Raw genomic sequence first — 18,885 nt, 5'->3', positions numbered from 1 at the left:
GGTTAAATACAGCCAAGGCCCAACATCCGGATACTGAATATCCGGATAACTAAGGGAGCACTGTACATCAATTTTGTTTTTTTCCTCTCAGTTCTTGCAGTCACAATTCAGTAGTTAACCATCTGTGTACCAAAATTACTTAACTTGAGATCGTGAGTTTGTTATTATGTAGAATCCCTGTGACTGTCTTGTGAGGAATTACACGGTGTGAAGAAGGAGTATTTGTAAGGAGAGTGGAAAGGTTACAAGAAGATGATTATAAATCATGGCAGCATCATGCAACAGTTTGCAATATCAGTTGTTTACCAACCACTGCACCGACTGGATGCGTCATTGTATCACACATTCTAAATCCTCATTTATAACATACCTCTGAATGTTATAAATGAGGATTTAGAATGCGTTATACAATGACGCATCCAGTCGGTGCGGTGGTTGGTAAACAACTGATATTGCAAACTGTTACATGATGCTGCCATCCATCCATCCATCATCCAATCCTACATTGCCCCATGAGGAGCGAAGGAGCCCGCGGCTAGGCAGTTGGTCCCGACATTTAAGATGAGAGTGACCAACCTCACTCATCCCTGAGTGGTATTACATGAGCAATCAACCCGAACCACCCCTTGGATATACACCTTCACCGGCTCAATCCGACTGGAGCGCAATAATTACCCACTAAAACCACCAGGCACCAAAATCTGGTTATATGGTTATCACCCAGCGTAGTAAATGCGTTCCTGGTGCACAGGAAACCATTTGGCTTGTCATGCAGTGTAGAGTCACCCACAGGCTGAAGGAAGAGGAAAGAATGAAGGAAGGAAAGACAGAAGAGAATGGCAGGAAAGCAGGATGGAGAGGAAAGGGCGAGTTTTATAATTTATATATATATATATATATATATATATATATATATTTTATGTGCTCGACTCTGGGCATAGGCTTCACAGCCTGCTCCCGAGGCCCAGTAGTCCTCCTACACACTGTACACCTTTACATGTCACCACTTCGGCGCTAACACCCACCATCCACATTGAATACATGCTAGAGCTGTCTCATACAGGACTGGTGTATTGGTACTAGCGGGGGTATTTTTACGACGTGTCGGCGGGTCTTCTGGTAGATCGGTAAAGTCTGCTTTGTATGAAATTCAAATCCTTAAACTGTTCCCTGTCCCAGTGGGGATTTGAACCTGGGTCCAGTAGGACCGCAGGCCACCTCTCTACCGATTGAGCCACCGCCTCCCCCAAATATGAATTCGCTGTTTAGAAGTGTGCGATTTTGTAGATTCCACTGTATATGGCAGAGCTTAATAATATATCATCATAGTGAAGGGGTTAATGTGGATGGTAAGATCAAAATCACAATAGTGGGAAAATTTTCATCAGCCTATGTCATTACTACTATCCTGACACTACTAAATAGGGTGGACAGAATCCAGAAAATCACAAAGGGAAACCTACCAACACTCTATTATCATCATCACTACCTTAACAAAAGCGTGGTGGTTATATTCCAGAAAATAATGAATGTGACTGAACTGTCACCAAAGAGGCATATCAAACATCTTCACCATCAGATTATCCTAACCAGTGGAATGTAGTAGGGAGGATCCATAAAATCATAAAAACGGGGCTATCATCAGCCTAAAATCATAATTATTTCCCCAAATTCTAATATATTGGATCTGCTGGCTACAGAAAATCATAAAGGTAGGAAAACAACCATTTGAGCAGGAATCCAACACTGTCCTGATCTTTCAAACATTAATAACTGGGGTGGGTAGGATCCTGAAAATCATTAATATGAAAGAATTATCATTAGAGTTGGGGTTTATCATCAACTTTATTATTCTAACACCAATAAATGTGATGGGCATTCACTTCCCAGTCCAGTGTCTGTAACCTGACACACGGTGTTGGCAGCCTTTTATTCACTAGCATATGTTTACACCTTGTCAGTTCAATCCAATAATACTGATTCTGACAAACTTAGCTAATAAAATGATTTCATTTTCAACTGCACCACTCTCACAGGGACTTCTTCATGACTTGCACATGGACAACATAACAAACAGTTATTCTGGCAGTAAGTTTCCCTCAATGAAGGTCTGGTCTTGCAGTAAACCTCATATGAGCAAAAACAGAACAGGATGCAGTCGTATCTCAAACACTCCCATTTCGGAGGGTTTAGGAAGTTGCCTCCATTAAGTTGACTTTGGTTGGTGAATGTAGCCCTTTGCAACCAGACCATCTTTATGTCAATTAACTTAAAGGGACACATTTCAGTTGAGTGTATGTTGTAGCCCACCAGACCATGGTGGTTATGGGGGGGAGGGGAGGAATCTATCTACTGTATTGCCGGTTGCCTCAATCCTGTATGGGGTTGCCACGAACAAATTGCCTCCATGACGCCCAGTCTCCCCCCAGCTCACACCCCCTTCTCTCATGTACCTCTCCACTAAATCCTTCAATTTCATCCTCAGCCTCTCCCTCCCTTTCCTCACCTCCACCTCACTCAAATACTATTCTCATTAGTCTCTTGCTCTCCACCCTTTCCACATGACCAAACCACCTCAGTGAATTTTCTCCTAATGCTTTCTATTACATCCACATCTGCACCACAACACTCCTTCACTTCCTCACTATCAGTCTGTCTCTCCACATGCTTCTCTCAAATAATTCATTTCCATTGCTCTCACTCTTGATTTGTGTCCTTCTGACAAGGACCAAGCGTCACTTCTATGTCAAAGTTGGTATTAAAATACTACCATGCAGCAACTTTTTTACTTCCAAGCTCACGTCCCTATTTCTTATCACTGTTTTCAATGAACCAGAAACCTTTCTTCCTTGCTGCACCCTTTCAAGCACTTCATCCTCCAAACATTCATCCTTACTCATCACACTATCCAAGTACTTAAATGCACTCACATTTTCCATTTCCTCATCATCCAACCTCACTGTTCAGTCACTGACTTCACTTCTCTTAATGATCATAACTTTACTCTTCCCTTCATTCACCTGTAGAGTCTGTTTTTTACACACTCTCTCAAACTCATTTACTCAGCCTTACAGTTCCCGTTCACCTTCGCTTAACATTACAGTATCAGCTGCAAACAACAATATAGATAGTTTCCCAATGCTGCCCTTTCTCATTAGGGCTGCTCCAACATCCACTGCCCTACCTTGTACCTCTTCTATAACCCGATCCATATACAAATTTGACAACCATGGAGACATGACACATCCCTGTTTCAAACCAACATCCAGACAGAAAAATTCACTCAGTTCACTATCCACACGCACTGCACCCTTAGCACCCTCATACATACTCTTCACGGCATTCAACAACTTCCCATTTACTCCATATTTTCTTCAAATTTTCCACATTCATTGTCTATCTACTCTGTCAAATGCTTTCCTCAAATCCATAAAGGCCATATACAACTCCTTTCCCTTCTCTAGAAACTCTCCCACTAAAGACCTATGGATGAATGACTGATCTACACAACCTCTTACATTCCTGAAACCACCCTGTTCTTCTCCAACTGACTCCTCTGCTATTTCCCAAACTCTGTCAGTAAGTATCCTACTATATACTTCTATTACACTATGAAAGGAAACACCACTGTGATTATCAGACACTTCATTTTCCCCTTTTCCTTTGTCATCATCATCTAATCCTGTGTTGCCCCATGAGGAGCACAGGAGCCCGGGGCTGGGCAAGTTGGTTCTGACATTAAAGGTGAGAGTGACCAACCTCACTCATCCCTGAGTGGCAATACGTGAGCAATAAACCCCAACCACCCCTTGGATATGGAAACCTGCAATGGTTCAATGCGATCAGAGCACCTTAATTACCCATGAAACCACTAGGCACCATAATCTGGTTACCAGTATATGGTTACTACACAGCGTAGTAAATGGTTTCCTGGTGTACAGGCTTGTCACTCAGTGTAGAGTCACCCATAGGCATGAGGAACAGGAAAGAATGAAGGAAAGACAGAAGAGGAAGCAAGGAAAGAAGGATGGAGGAGAAGAAAGGGCAGTCACCCGACAGCAGCACTACATTGAGTAAGTGGATGGCTATCACTCTGCACAAGGGAATAATCATACCTAACTTCCAATCCTCTGGGACTCTACCATCCTCATAGGCCAATCTGCACATTTTCCACATCCACTCTACAACTATCTCTCCCCCATGCTTACCATTTCACTACACATTCCATTAATTCCTGGGGCTTTCTTGATGTTCTTCATTGCTTCCACTACTTCCATCTCACTGATCTCTTCCTCCCGTCTCACCTCTCTCCTCGTCACCGCCATTTCCCAGCCACTTATACTTGCATTACTTTCATTCTCTAAGTTTAACAGTTCTTTAAAGTAATCTCTCCATCTACTCACTTTTTCTCCCTCCACTATCAATCTATCATTTTTATCTTTCACTCCCCAACTAACTTCTTTGACACCCCATCTAATTCTCTTTACCTCCTTCCAGTACATTTTCATACATTCCCTCCACTTTACACTCAAATTCCTTCCAAATTCCACATCCACTCTCTTCTTACGCTCTCTTACTAATCTTTTCATATCTCTTCCTCTCTACATATAACTCTCTTTCATCTCTCAACTTCCGCCATGTCTCTGCTTCCCATCCCCTCACTTTATGCTTTCTTCTTTTGCATCACAGCTAGTTTCACCTCTTCATTCCACCATGCTGTTCCTTGCACCCCCTTATGTCTTCTCTTCTCCCCACACATCACATCACATGCTGCATGGATTTCTCCTATGAATATCTTGCACATACCTTCTACTTCCCCCATCTGCTCCAAATCATATTTACCCAATCACTCCTCCACTTCTCTATTACATTCTGCCTTTTTTTCATCCTCTTGCAACCTTTCTACCCTCACTGTATGGACTACTACTTCCTGTCCTTCCCTCCTTCTATTCCTCCATCGCACTTGAACCATGAATTTCACCACCATCAAGTGCTGGTCCGAAAGTCCACTCCCCCAACCTCTATATACTCTCGCATCCATTACATACCTTCTCATTCCCTCATCCACACACACATAGTCAATCATTGCTTTCCATTCACTCAGTTCACTACATACCTTTCTCATCACTCACCACATATACCTGTGGATCATTTTGTGCCTAAAGAGGGTACAGTACTAGTTATCACCAACCCCCTACCCGCACAAATGTCCACTAGAACACTGCTATTCCCATCCACTTCAGCAGGCACACCCCACTCACCAACCACCCCATCCACCTTCGCATTCTCTACTTTTCCATTCACATCTGCAATCAAAAACACTCTCTCATTCCTATCAAACTTTTCCATGCAGGCTTCCACATTTGCCCAGAACTCTTCTTTCACTTTGCTTGCATGATCTTGAGCTGATGCATACACACACACACACACACACACACACACACACACACACACACACACACACACAATGGCCCACATTTGTAATCCTACTTTCAATCTTACCCTTACATTCCTTTAACCCGAGACGTCCCGTCGACGTATGCGTACAATGCAACATTTTGCATTTGCCAGTCCTGTCGACATACTGGTATGTTTTGCAATTGCAAGGTCCCTAATTTGCACAATTTTCAATTTTCGCGCATGATTTTTCGTACATATACATGGGACACCTTCCTCTATTCCTTTACAAGATGTCAAGCAGGGACAATGCCTTACACCACATTACCTCCCCCCCCCCCTCTGCATGCCATTGTCTTGGCAATTCACCTGTTACCAGTGACCTGGCCAATAAAGACATTCAGGGCCAGAGTGATTCCCCAATCGATGACAATGTGGAGGACAAAGTTTACATAGCATTAGAGGAAGAAACAGTCAGAAATGATGATCAGGTAATGTGGCAAAAGAAGGTCAGGAATGGTGATGAGTTAGTGAGTGAAACAATGCTTATAATGCCTATATTACTGTTTGAAAACCAATATACTCTCATACTACATATAAATTTGTACCAAATAAATAAATAAATAAATACCGTTTAGGAGTGGTGTGGAATAGTTATCCTCCCATAGAACTCGTTTTCTTTGCAGCCAGCCTGATAGAAAACCCTGTAAGGTATGGAGGTACTCCTACCTGTATCGAGTATTTTAAACCTCAGGTGAGCGATTTCTCTATGAATTTTCGATGTTAGTCCGAGGTTTCTTGTTAATATTTTAGTTGGTTGTTTTCCAGGGAAGTGGTAGGTGGTAGCAAACATCATCAACTCACTTGATGTAGTGTTTCCTACTTCTTCTTTAGCCTTTATCATCATTTTTCTGTCCCTGCCCTCCTCTCTTCCTATTTCTCCCATCTTTCCTGTCACTTCTTAATGTTTTTCTTTCCTTTACAGGTGGCTTTACATTGAGTGACAAGCCAAATAGTTTCTTGTAAGCCAAGAAACTATTTACAACACTGGGTAGTAACCATATAACCAAACCAAACGTGTTCCCTACGTGTCAACAAGTGGGTTGGTGGAGGGTTAGTGTCCCTCCCCTTAAAACAAATAACTCAAGGTCAAATGGCCACCCCTTACGGGATTATGGTGTCTGGCAATAGATAGACAGATAGATAGACAGTTTTCCAGGGAGAGTCACTAACCCTCCAAAAACCCACCTGTTGACACATATGGAACACGTGTTGGTTGGTTATAAGGTTACCACCCAGCATATCAAATGATTTCCTGGTTTACAGGACATTATATATTGTACTAGCAGTTACTTTGTGAAAAGCAGGACATCACAAAATTGTCTATGGCATTAATTTATAATGGATAAAAAAGCCTTAGCACTGATGAGAATGGGAACAATTGGTTCCCCATCATGAAATGGTGCTAGGAAGAAACAATACAGTATTTCTTTTTGATGGTAATGAGACAAATGTCTAAAAAGTACAGATGCATACTGTTTATCCCTCTGAATCCTACAACTTCTCCCAGTTAATCATCAGATTGTGTCATAAGCTGGCTACTACAGTACATACATTCTAAATAAAGACATTGTCAGTGTGATGTTCACTGCAAGACCAGTTCTTCTTCTCAGGAGGAAAATGAAAGCCAGAATTAACCTTTTCCAATGTTGGCAAAGACACGCTCAAAAAAGTATCGTTACACCTTCTGCACGATACAAACTGACACCATGAATGAAACGTTTGACAACAGCTTTCCTCCAACCCTACCAAGACAGCTGGACTGTTCAGTATGAAACTCACCGGACCCCCCTGTAACGATACTTTTTTGAGTGTGTGTACATATCAGGAAGGGGTGATGGCAGTGATAGTAAAGGTAAAAATAGGGGCAGATGCCATGATGTATTTAGGTGTGATGCTCATCTCTGTAACTTGGACAATGAAGTCTGTGGCAGTTTATTCAACCTTTACCCTGGGATACAAGGCCACTGAATCATCCAGGTTACCATATTTATCTCCACTAATTGCTACCCAAGGTACTCACATTACCTACCAACCCACAAAGCACAGCACCAGCTGTCTAAACCAGGATTGAACATTAACCCCACTGAGTTGGAAACAGAGGTGCACATGGAAGTCAAAGTGTTATTGTGATGGCAATGTATGCAAGTGTGTCTGTATGTACAGTACTCCAGCATTTTTTGCGGATTTTTTGTCTACGGTTTTGACCTCTCGCGGATTTTCTTAACATTAATAAGTTCAACTAAAATATCCTTGAATATACAGAAAACAAAAAATTTGAAATTCCCGCAGCTTCCAATTGTAGCGCGGTAAACTCACGCCACCCTCTGTAGTCTGTCCCTTTCCCGCGGCCCCTCTGCCAGTGTTACCATATCTAGCATAATTTTATTCTTTTAGCATAATTTTGATCAAATATTCGAGTCTGGAATATTTTTTAGCATATTAGAAGTTTTAGAATCATTCTAGCATAATATAGAATGGAATGGAATATTTTTGGAATAATTTTATAAAAGCTACAAATCAGAGAGAGAGAGAGAGAAAGAGAGAGAGAGAGAGAGGGAGAGACAAATAAGGTAAGAAGATGTTTGAATAGTTGGTTACTTTCAGTTTGGGCTTGGTTGGGTTGGATTAGGTTAGGTTAGGTTAGGTTAGGTTGGATTAGGTTAGGTTAGGTTGGGTTAGGTTAGGTTAGGTTGGGTTAGGTTAGGTTAGGTTTTAGGTTAGGTTCGGTTTGGTTCAGTTAGGTTAGGTTAGGATAAGTTTGAGCTTTGTACTTTACCCATGAAACCTAGGTTTTTCCGATGGATTTTGGTATGATTCATTCGATTTTCAGCTTCATTTCAGTCGGAAATGACCATTTTCTGTGTTTCCCCCCCTCCCTATAACCTCCGATTCCCCAAAGATCCCCCATTATTGCAGGGGGATGGGGGGGGTCATATCTCAAAATCTGGTTATTTCTGACGGAAATGATGCTCAAAATCGAATGAATCACATCAAAATCCATCAGAAAAACGTAAGTTTCGTGGGAAAAAGAAGTATGGGCAGAAAACCGATATTTATCCTCTTACTGTACGTAGGTTCATTTTAATGTTTTCATAGTAAACAATACATAATTGATATGTTGACCGAATATGTATAGAATTTTATCATTTAGCTTCAAGTTAGCATAATTCATTTTTTACTTGGAACAAATTTGCTCAATCTAGCATAATTTTTTCACTGCCCTAGCATAATTTCGTTGTTTGGATATGGTAACACTGCTCTCTGCCCCGCATTCCTCACTCCACGCCTGACTGCCTCACGTGTCTGTTGTACTTGTAACCGCAGTATGATACGAGCCTCTTGCCTCCCACTTGCTTTCCACATGGCCCCAGGACGTAAGCCAGCCTCACCAAAGGCTAATAATACAATTAGTAAGAACTCCAAAGTGACAAAACGATCAAGAAAAGTTATGACCTAAGCAGAGAAAATTGTGTTACTGGACAAGCTAAGAAACGACCGTGGGAGTGTTTGCTATCACCAGTTAATGCATCTTTTTATTTTGTACTGTTTTGTGAATAAATGTGTAGATAATTGTGTATTACAGTACGGTGTTTACGTTTTTCCTTCATAATGGAGTATGTGCTTTCAATCTTGTAAGAAGGTATTTCGGGATGAGTATGGAGGTTTCGGGACAATTCGCAGTCACAACAAACACAAAACAATTCGCCTTCATTAATGAAGATAGCTATGGGTGACGCTAGAATATAATTCAAAGGCAACTACAGCGTGGAAGAAACAAGTTAATTATTGACTAAAGGAGCAACTAATAAATAATATCCAGAACCTACGCTACTGAACATAGACTTTGCTGGATCCCCCTGAAATATAGTTATTAAAGTATTGATTAATTAATAAGTATATTGATAAAAGTATTGATTAGTATATTTATAGAATGGCGGGGAATCGTCCAGGGTGCGAATTGTTATGAAGGGGAATCGTCCATGTTTTGACGGGGAATTGTCTGACGGCGAAATGTCTCGCAGTCAGTATGGACATGGACTGTGTGATGGGCAGCATGGTGGACACAAGTGTAAGATTCAATTGTTAATAGAGTATTCGTGGAATTGACTTTTCGCGGGGGTTACAAGAACGTAACTACCGCGAAATATGCGGGATTACTGTATATATCATGGGTACAAAATGAACTGACAAGGTGCAATCATATACAATATCAACATATGAAATGGATATATTACCAACAGCTACTTTAAATGTCCAAACAATTAAACTCTCAGACTGCTAAAGGCACTCTCTGTTAATAAATTCAATGGGTATTTAAATTAAATGTAATAACTGAAATCCATCCATCCATCATCCAATCCTACATTGCTCCATGAGGAGCATAGGAGCCCGGGGCTAGGCAAGATGGTCCTGACATTTAAGATGAAAGTGACCAGCCTCACTCATCCCTGAGTGGCATTACATGAGCAATAAACCCAAACCATCCCTTGGATATAAACCTTCACCGGCTCAATCCGATTGGAGAGCAATACTTACCCACTAAACCACCAGGCGCCAAAATTTGGTTATATGGTTACCACCCAGCATAATAAATGGTTTCCTGGTGTACAGGAAACCATTTGGCTTGTCACTCAGTGTACAGTCACCCACAGGCAGAAGGAAGAGGAAAGAATGAAGGTAAGAAAGACAGAAGAGGGAGTGTAAAGTCACCAGTAGGCAGAAGGATGAGGAAAGAATGAAGGAAACAAAGACAGAAGGGGATGGAAGTTAAGAAGGATAGAGGAGAGGAAAGGGCAGAAACCTAAGAGCAGCACTACATTGAGTGAGTGGATGATGAGCTGACTCAATTAATTAATCACAGTCCTAGCTGAGATCTGATCTCAAACCCTCATGGTTTACTAGTGTGCACACAACCGCTCAGCCAAACAGAGGATCCTTACTTTGCCTATGGGTGATGTGGGCATTTACTGACCCCCTTACATCCCTTTTTTTCCCCCCTGTGATCAGTTTGGTGAGTTTCGAACACACATGGTAGCGCCGGATCAAAGGTCATCTTTGGGGATGCTTGAAACCCAGACCTAACAGCTCATCCCCGGAATGTAAAAATAGGGACACCGCCAGCTCACCCATTAACAATGTCTTGGAACACACTGTCGGCCAAGTCTCGTTTCACATCCCACATTGCTGCCAACCAACGTAGTGCTATAAGTGATAAGAAACTTAACAAATTAGTCACAGTTCTGACCTGGATTTGATCTCAGGTCATCATGGTTTCCTAACGCTCATATCACCACTGTACCAGACAATGGTACCCACATGCAATGTCGGCATTTATCGGCCCCATCATAAAAATACTGCACCTAAAATACAAACACCAAAATGGTTAAAAACTGTATGCTACTACCAAAACATGGTGATAAACAAACAAGACATAAGCAATACCTGTGCTCCTCTGGTGGGCCTGAGGAGGTCAAATGGGGATATTCGGACCTTGAGCACATCCACACCCTTGTTCGTGTACATGCGGGCATACTTGCGGATGTGCTTCTCCCGCGCCATAAGCCAACAGTACAGCAAAGTTAGTGGCCGCTCATGTTGGCTCAGCGCTGATGCAACCTGGCAGAGATTTGACAGGTGAGTCACCAGTGTCCTTTTACAGTTAGTCCACATTTAAAGTTGTATCATTACAGTATTATTTGCTGATGAAATTCCTCATGTGAAGCTGTCACTGGCTGGTGTATGCCAAGCATAATAATTTATCTTCCTAAGAGGTTATGCAGTCTGGATATAATGTTTCCTGACAAGCCACTGGACCTTACTCTTGAGGAAAAAAAATAATAAAAACAGTAAGTAATAACTTGCATACTGTACCTGCCTTCTATTTTAAGTACTGCTTATGGAAAGCAATAAAGCATTAGACAAAATTATAGGTCAAAATATAAACTACAACAAGATGCTGAAGTCACCTGGTGAAGGGGGTAGGACTTGCCTGCCTCAAATTGAAAGAGGCAAGTCAGCAGACATCCTTGCTGAAAAGGAAGTTTCTAACTTTTTCCAAAAAAAGTAACAGCTAGTGTGCATCAGGGCATCACTTGGCCCCACTGGTTAAGATACTGCCACTGTGAAAATCTTTCTTGAACCAATACATTCAGAATAAGCCACTGTGAAAAGCTTTCTTAAACCAATACATTCAAAATAAGCCACTGTGAAAACTTGGTGGATGAGTTTGGGAGAGTGTGTAAGAAACAGAATCTAAAGGTGAATGGAGGGAAGAAAAAAGTGATGGTCTTTGAGAGAGGTGAAGTCAGTGAATGTACAGTGAGGTTGGATGGTGAGGAATTGGAAAATGTGAGTACATTTAAGTACTTGGCCAGTGTGATGAGTAAGAATGGAGGTTTGGTGGGTGAAGTGCTTGAAAGGGTACAGCAGGGAAGAAAGGTTTCTGGTTCCTTGAAAGCAGTGATAAGAAGCAGAGAAGTGAGCATGGAAGTGAAAAAGTTACTACATGACAGTATTGTGATACCAACTCTAACATATGGAAGTGAAGCTTGGACGTTGCTGGAAGGACACAAGTCAAGAGTGAGAGCAGTGGAAATGAGTTATTTAAAGAGGAGCCTGTGGAGTCACATGGAGAGACAGGCTGACAAATGAGAATATAAAGGAGCGGTGTGGTGTGGATGAGGATGTGATAGGAAGTGTTAGGAGGAATACACTGAGGTGGTTTGGCCATGTGGAGAGGATGGAGGGTGAAAGACTGACGAATAGAGTGTATGTGAGGGAGGAAGAGGGAAGGGGAGGCCGAGGATGAGATGGAGGGATGGGGTGGAGAGGTATATGAGAGGGGGGGGGGGGGTGAGTTGGGAGCGGGGCAGTGAAATGGCGGGGGACAGGGCGATGTGGAGGCGATTTGTTTGTGGCCACCCCGAACAGGATTGAGGCATCTGGCAATAGATAGATAGATAGATAGAAAAGCTTTCTTAAACCAATACATTCAAATTAAACCACTGTGAAAAGCTTTCTTAATTGAACACAGGTTCAAACCAAATCCCTAACCCAGCATGCCAGCAATACCACACAAACAACACTGAACAGCTATTACAGTATGCCACTGTCCAAACTTGTTCAGCAAAGAGACATCAGTAACACAGCCTCACTGAGAATTCATGGGGAGTGACCCAGGACTGTGGATGCAGCATTCTGAAGAAAGGAAACTTGGAAAAAAAAGCAAGTACCCTGTAAGTATAATATATGCACCCAGTACACTATCAGTACAAATTAATACAAAAACAGTCTTCTTTTATGAAAATGTGGTCTTCCATGCTTTGGGTATGCAACACACACAGTACAGATGATCCTTCTAATATGTAAGGATTGTTTCAAAATAAAACAACTTTATGTAAATGTAAGGGATGTTTTCAAAATAAAACAACTTTTGTATAAATATGGGATAAGTCTCAAAATAAAAGAACTTTTTGAATACATATGGGATGTATTTCAAAATAAAACAACATTCTGTATACGGAGGGTTAGTGCCCCTCCCCAGAAAACAACTAACTAAAAAAAAAAAACAATAATCCTCGGACAAGGACTGACCAAACGATGACGACCAAGGACCGGACAAAGGACATGGTAATTGGAACTTGGAATGTAAGGGGAGTGAATGATGAGGTGAAAGAGAGAGAGATTGTCCAGGTGCTTGAGGGTGGGAAAGTGGATGTATGTGGAATAACTGAAACAAAATGGAGAGGAGAAAGTGTGAGAGAATGGGAGTATGGATGGGGTATATGTGCAGGAGTAGGTGAGAATGAGAGGGCAAAGGAAGGAGTATGTCTAGTTGTGAGTAAAAGATGGAAGAGGAGCATAAGACAGTATGGATCAGTTGGGTCAAGGATTGTGTGGGTAAAGTTGAAAGTTGGAATACAAATGTGGGCGATTGTGTGTGTGTATGCACCAATGCAAGATCGTGCTAGAGGAGTGAGAGAAGAGTTCTGGACAAATGTAGAAATGTGCATGGAAAAGTTTGGAAGAAAGGAGAGAGTGTTTTTGATTGGTGATATGAATGGTAAAGTTGGGAATGTGAAGATGGATGGAATAGTTGGTGAGTGGGGTGTGCCTGCTGAGATAGATGAGAATGGGAGTGCGTTAGTGGACATTTGTGCTGGGAGGGGGTTGGTGATAGCCAATACCCTCTCCAGGCATAAAATGATCCACAGGTATACATGGCGAGTGATGAGAAGGGTGAGTGGTGAACTGAATGAAAGGAAGGCAATGATTGATTATGTGTGTGTGGATTGTGTGTGTGTGGATGCGAAGATGTGTAAAGGATGCAGGAGTGTATAGAGGTTGGGGGAGTGGACTTTCTGACCACTACTTGGTGGTGGCCAGAACTAGAATTCAAGTAAGATGGAGGAATAGAAGAAGGGAAAGACGAGAGGAAGGAGTAGCTGCAAGGAGAGTGGAAAGGTTACAAGAGGATGAGAAAAAGGCAGACTATAAGAGAGAAGTGGAGGAACGATTGGGCAAATATGAATTGGAGCAGATGGGAGACGTGGAAGGTGTGTGTAGCATATTTACAGAAGAAATATGCGCAGCATGTTATGTGGTGAGTGGAAGGAAGAGAAGACGGAGGGGGGTGCAAGGAACAGCGTGGTGGACTGAAGAGGTGAAACAGGTTGTGGAACAAAAGAAGAAAGCATACAATCAATGGATGAGAAATAGGGGTGTGGAAGAAGTTGAGAGGCGGAAGAGAGAGTTATATGTAGAAAGAAAGAGAGAGGTGAAAAGATTAGTGAGAGAGAGTAAGTAGAGAGTGGATGAGGAATTTGGAAGGAATTTGAGTGTAAAGTGGAGGGACTGTAAGAAAATCTTCTGGAGAGAGGTGAAAAGAGTAAGACAGGGTGGAAGTGAAGTTAGCAGGGGAGTGAAAGATAAAAATGGTAGATTACTAGCGGAGGAGGGAGAAAAAGTGAGCAGATTGAGAGAACACTTTAAAGAATTGTTGAACGTAGAGGATGGAAGTAATGCGAGTATAAGTGGCTGGGGAATGGCTGGGAGAAGGAGGGAGGTGAGACAGGAAGAAATCAGTAGGATAGAAGTTGTGGAAGCAATGAAGAAAGTTAAATCGGGGAAAGCCCCAGGAATTGATGGAGTGTGTGGTGAAATGTTGAAGCATGGGGGAGAGATAGTAGTAGAATGGATGTGGAAGAAGTGCAGATTGGCCTGGGAGGAAGGTAGAGTCCCGGAGGATTGGAAGTCAGGTATAATTATTCCCTTGTACAAAGGAAAAGGGGAAAAAGAAGTGTGTGGTAATCATAGGGGCATTTGTCTTCTTAGTATAATAGGAAAAGTGTATGGTAGGATACTTATTGACAGAGTTAGAGAAAGAACAGAGAAATTAGTTGGAGAAGAACAAGGAGGCTTTAGGAAGGGAAGAGGTTGTGTAGATCAGATATTCATTCTTAGATCTTTAGTGGAAAAGTTTCTAGAGAAGGGAAAGAAGTTGTATGCGGCTTTCATGGATTTGGAGAAAGCATATGACAGGGTGGATAGACAAGGATTGTGGAAAGTGTTAAGAATATACGGAGTAGATGGGAAGTTGTTGAATGCTGTGAAGAGTATGTACAATGGTGCGAAGGCTGCAGTGCATGTGAACTAAGTGAATTTTTCTCTTTGAAAGTTGGTTTGAAACAGGGATGTGTTATGTCTCCATGGTTGTTCAATCTGTACATGGATGGGGTAATAAAAGAGGTACAAGGTAGGGTAGTGGATGTTGGAGTGGCCCTGGTGAGAGAGGATAGTGTTTGGAAACTCCCTGTACTGTTGTTTGCAGATGATACTGTGTTGTTGAATGAAGACGAAGGGGAGCTGCAAGGCTTGGTGGATGAGTTTGAGAGAGTGTGTAAGAAACGGAATCTAAAGGTGAATGTAGGGAAGAGTAAAGTGATTGTCTTTGAGAGGGGTGAAGTCAGTGAATGTACAGCGAGGTTGGATGGTGAGGAATTGGAAAATGTGAGTACGTTTAAGTACTTGGGTAGTGTGATGAGTAAGGATGGAGGTTTGGAGGGTGAAGTGCTTGAAAGGGTACAGCAGGGAAGAAAGGTTGCTGGTTCTTTGAAAGCAGTGATAAGAAACAGTGAAGTGAGCATGGAAGTGAAAAAGTTACTACATGACAGTATTGTGATACCAACTCTAACGTACGGAAGTGAAGCTTGGACGTTGTTGGAAGGACACAAGTCAAAAGTGAGAGCAGTGGAAATGAGTTATTTAAGAGGAGCCTGTGGAGTCACATGGAGAGACAGGCTGACGAATGAGGATATAAAGAAGCGTTGTGGTGTTGATGTGGATGTGATAGGAAGTGTTATGAGGAACACACTGAGGTGGTTTGGCCATGTGGAGAGGATGGAGGGTGAAATACTGACGAAGAGAGTCTATGTGAGTGAGGTGGAGGGAGGAAGAGGGAAGGGGAGGCCGAGGATGAGATGGAGGGATGGGGTGGAGAGGTATATGAGAGAGGGGGGTGTGAGTTGGGAGCAGGGCAGTGAAATGGCGGGGGACAGGGCGACTTGGAGGTGATTTGTTTGTGGCCACCCCAAACGGGATTGAGGCGTCTGGCAATAGATAGATAGACTGTATACATGTCTTGCTGAAAGCTTGGTAACTGTCACATAAGCTTCATAGGTATGGTACGTCTTCATATAACATGAGACAGGTTATGAAGAATCTTGTGCTGAATGAAGTTCATGCTAAAACATTACATATACTGTATTTATGTGCAAATGAGGGGGTTAGGTGCTGGGAAATTCACATTTTTCCTTAAAAAATATATATAATGTTCTGTTATTATCAATATGTCTGCCTTAGATTCCCTTAGCAATGCGTTCACACATGAACTCTGCAGCTAGACATGAGGGTGCATCCTTACCTAACTTTACAAAAAGGTTTTGCCCTCAAGATTCCCCATAATTTTAAACATGTAGGATTGCCACTAAGCCTAACCCTGAAAACCTCCAACACCAATCAGGCAGAAACTTCTAACCCAATCAACCTGTTAAAAATCGCTGCCCAGCAACATGCATATTTCACCATGAATTCCAGTACTTCACATTCAATTTACTTAGTTTATACAGTATATACACCTAGGTCCCAATTAGCGTGTCATCAAACAGTGCGATTCCCAATAGTGCGAGCTCTCTTAATATCCACAACGCCGTAAATTAACAACGCTGATGAAGCCGCGACAGCAGGTAATGTGATTATTGCAGCATCCATCAAGGATGCACTACAGGAGGTGAGACAAGAGGAGGTTACACTTATGCCAGCAACACCAGAAACACCAGGAGAGCTCTCCATAATGCAGATCAGCAGAATCTTGGCTGCTGCAGATGCTGAGACGCCTTAACCCTTTGGCTGCAGCTCAGCGAGAAGAAATAGGAAAAAAATGGTGTGTTTTCAACTCGTGTTTTATCCCACTTAGTCTTAAGAGCTAATATTTTTATCAGACAAACTTGTCTTTCTACTATCGTTTGCAACAAACTGCATGTCCATATGCACTCCAAGCTCGGAGAACGATCTCAGAGAATACAAAGTGTGTTTTGATAATCTGACACCGGGAAGAGCCAAGTGAGGTGGAAATGCCCACCACCACAAGACTTTTTTTCCGTACAAACTAGGATTACTGCCACATTACCTAATCACAGTAATTACAATAAAATAATAAATAAATAAAAAAATACTTCTAGCCAGTCTCGTATGATTTTATTACAGTATTCCAGTGTTTATGCTAGACAAGTGAACAGCAATGATAAAAGGAAATCATTACAAACTTTATAAAACTTCATGAATGGCTTTTCTTACCACCTACTTTTATAAAACTTATTGATATAATGTCATGAGTCATTTCATAGCATAGCTACACAGTTCACAACCGCAAAAATGTTCGTTTGCTAATGCGCTTAGCATATGACTTCTTTGATTACAGCAAAAATATCACTAAATCACTTGTATTTTATCACAGTAATTCACAGTATTACACTTTCAGCCACTCTAGTATGATTTTAGTATGATTTGGGTGTGTATTACTTTGTACAGTCACTACTCGTTTTACGATGGGGTTACGTCAGGTCATACCTTAATGTATAACAATTTTATCGTAAATTGGGAGATTGAAACACATTATAAAAGGGTGGTTACATCAACTCAACTTCCCAAAGTCACCTACCCAAGACTGAAACAAAAATCACAATCCACCTTAATTACTTCTTGTGTCGGTCCAAGTTGTCTGCAAGACCAAAACAAACACTATCACACCAAAACAGGCAGTGTTACTCACGTACAGTAAATCATTGCAACAACACAACAAACACACTTGCGCAACGTTGGCTTGGTGCTACACGATGTATTGGCCTACAGTAGCACGATGCTTGGCTGAAAGGTGACAATAGCTGGGGGGCACACGTGAACTAGTGGAAAAGCAGGGCTTTGAAGGGGTGGAGGGACCGCAACTGAACCAAAACAATGCTCTGCACGCTGGGGCTGCCATCTTGCCTGAGACAAGCAACAGTCACCTTGCGTGTGCCTGGTGCTTTGTACAAAATTTTCCGATGACAATATCGTTATAGTGGGAAATTTATCGTAATTCGGATTTTGGGGAGGAACTTTTCTATTATCGTTGTGGCGAATTATTGTAAACCGAATCAATGTAAAACGAGTAGTGACTGTACAGTATTATGTACAAGAGGGGGGGGGGCAACAAACCAGGTTAGACTAGCTCATCAAGGGTATGTGTAGGCTACACGTGTGCGTGTATGTACGTATACTATTATTTAGTACAAAGGTAATTATCAGTGTTTAAAAGTTTAACCCCTAAAGTTGATCTCATTCATACACCAAATGAGTTTTTCCCCATAAGTTATGTTTCAATTAGAGTGACATCAAACAGAGCACGCTCGCACATCCACCAAACATGTGCGTAAACCCCTTAACCGCGAGGCGTCACTTTCATGACACTCGGGAGCAAGAGATCATACCACGGGGCATCACTTTCGCGATTCTGTGTTATTTGGAATTCGCCCGGGCTTTCAAGTGGTGGCTTGTATCATCTATCAGTACTGCCAATGTCCAACATTAGTCAACACACCTAATTTCATCTGTACTACCATCCACTGTTGACAATTTTGCCATTTCTCCCCGTTCTTGACTCCCCTCCCTACCCCCCCTCCATTACCCTATCCTCTCGCCTGCCCGGCCGTGCTGCGCTAAGTAAATCTTCCCCGGAATTTTCCACTGATTTCATGTACTGAAATAAGCCCTATGCCCTATTCTTATACCAAATAATATATACAAAAAAGAAATAAGTTAAGTGATAGTGCCATACACCTGGAATTGGCTAATTATCACCTGACAACACCTCACGTGCACTCATTTGCT

The 18,885-nt window shown here is 42.0% G+C and overlaps 1 protein-coding gene across 2 annotated transcripts in view; it reads right to left on the bottom strand.

The window, feature by feature from the left end:
• The window catches only part of LOC145406675 (uncharacterized), a 176,966-nt gene that overhangs the window by 68,370 nt on the left and 89,711 nt on the right, over positions 1-18,885 (bottom strand). For both annotated transcript variants that reach the window (XM_080277769.1, XM_080277770.1), the window contains one exon: positions 10,903-11,076. In XM_080277769.1, coding sequence (XP_080133895.1) covers positions 10,903-11,076 — 174 coding nt within the window. The remainder of the gene's footprint in view (positions 1-10,902; positions 11,077-18,885) is intronic.

This window comes from Coenobita brevimanus, chromosome 71, assembly GCF_032717465.1.
Source record: "Coenobita brevimanus isolate Jiangsu-jjx chromosome 71, ASM3271746v2, whole genome shotgun sequence".
Taxonomy (NCBI): Eukaryota; Metazoa; Arthropoda; class Malacostraca; order Decapoda; family Coenobitidae; genus Coenobita; species Coenobita brevimanus.
This window is presented reverse-complemented; position numbering and strand designations above follow the sequence as displayed.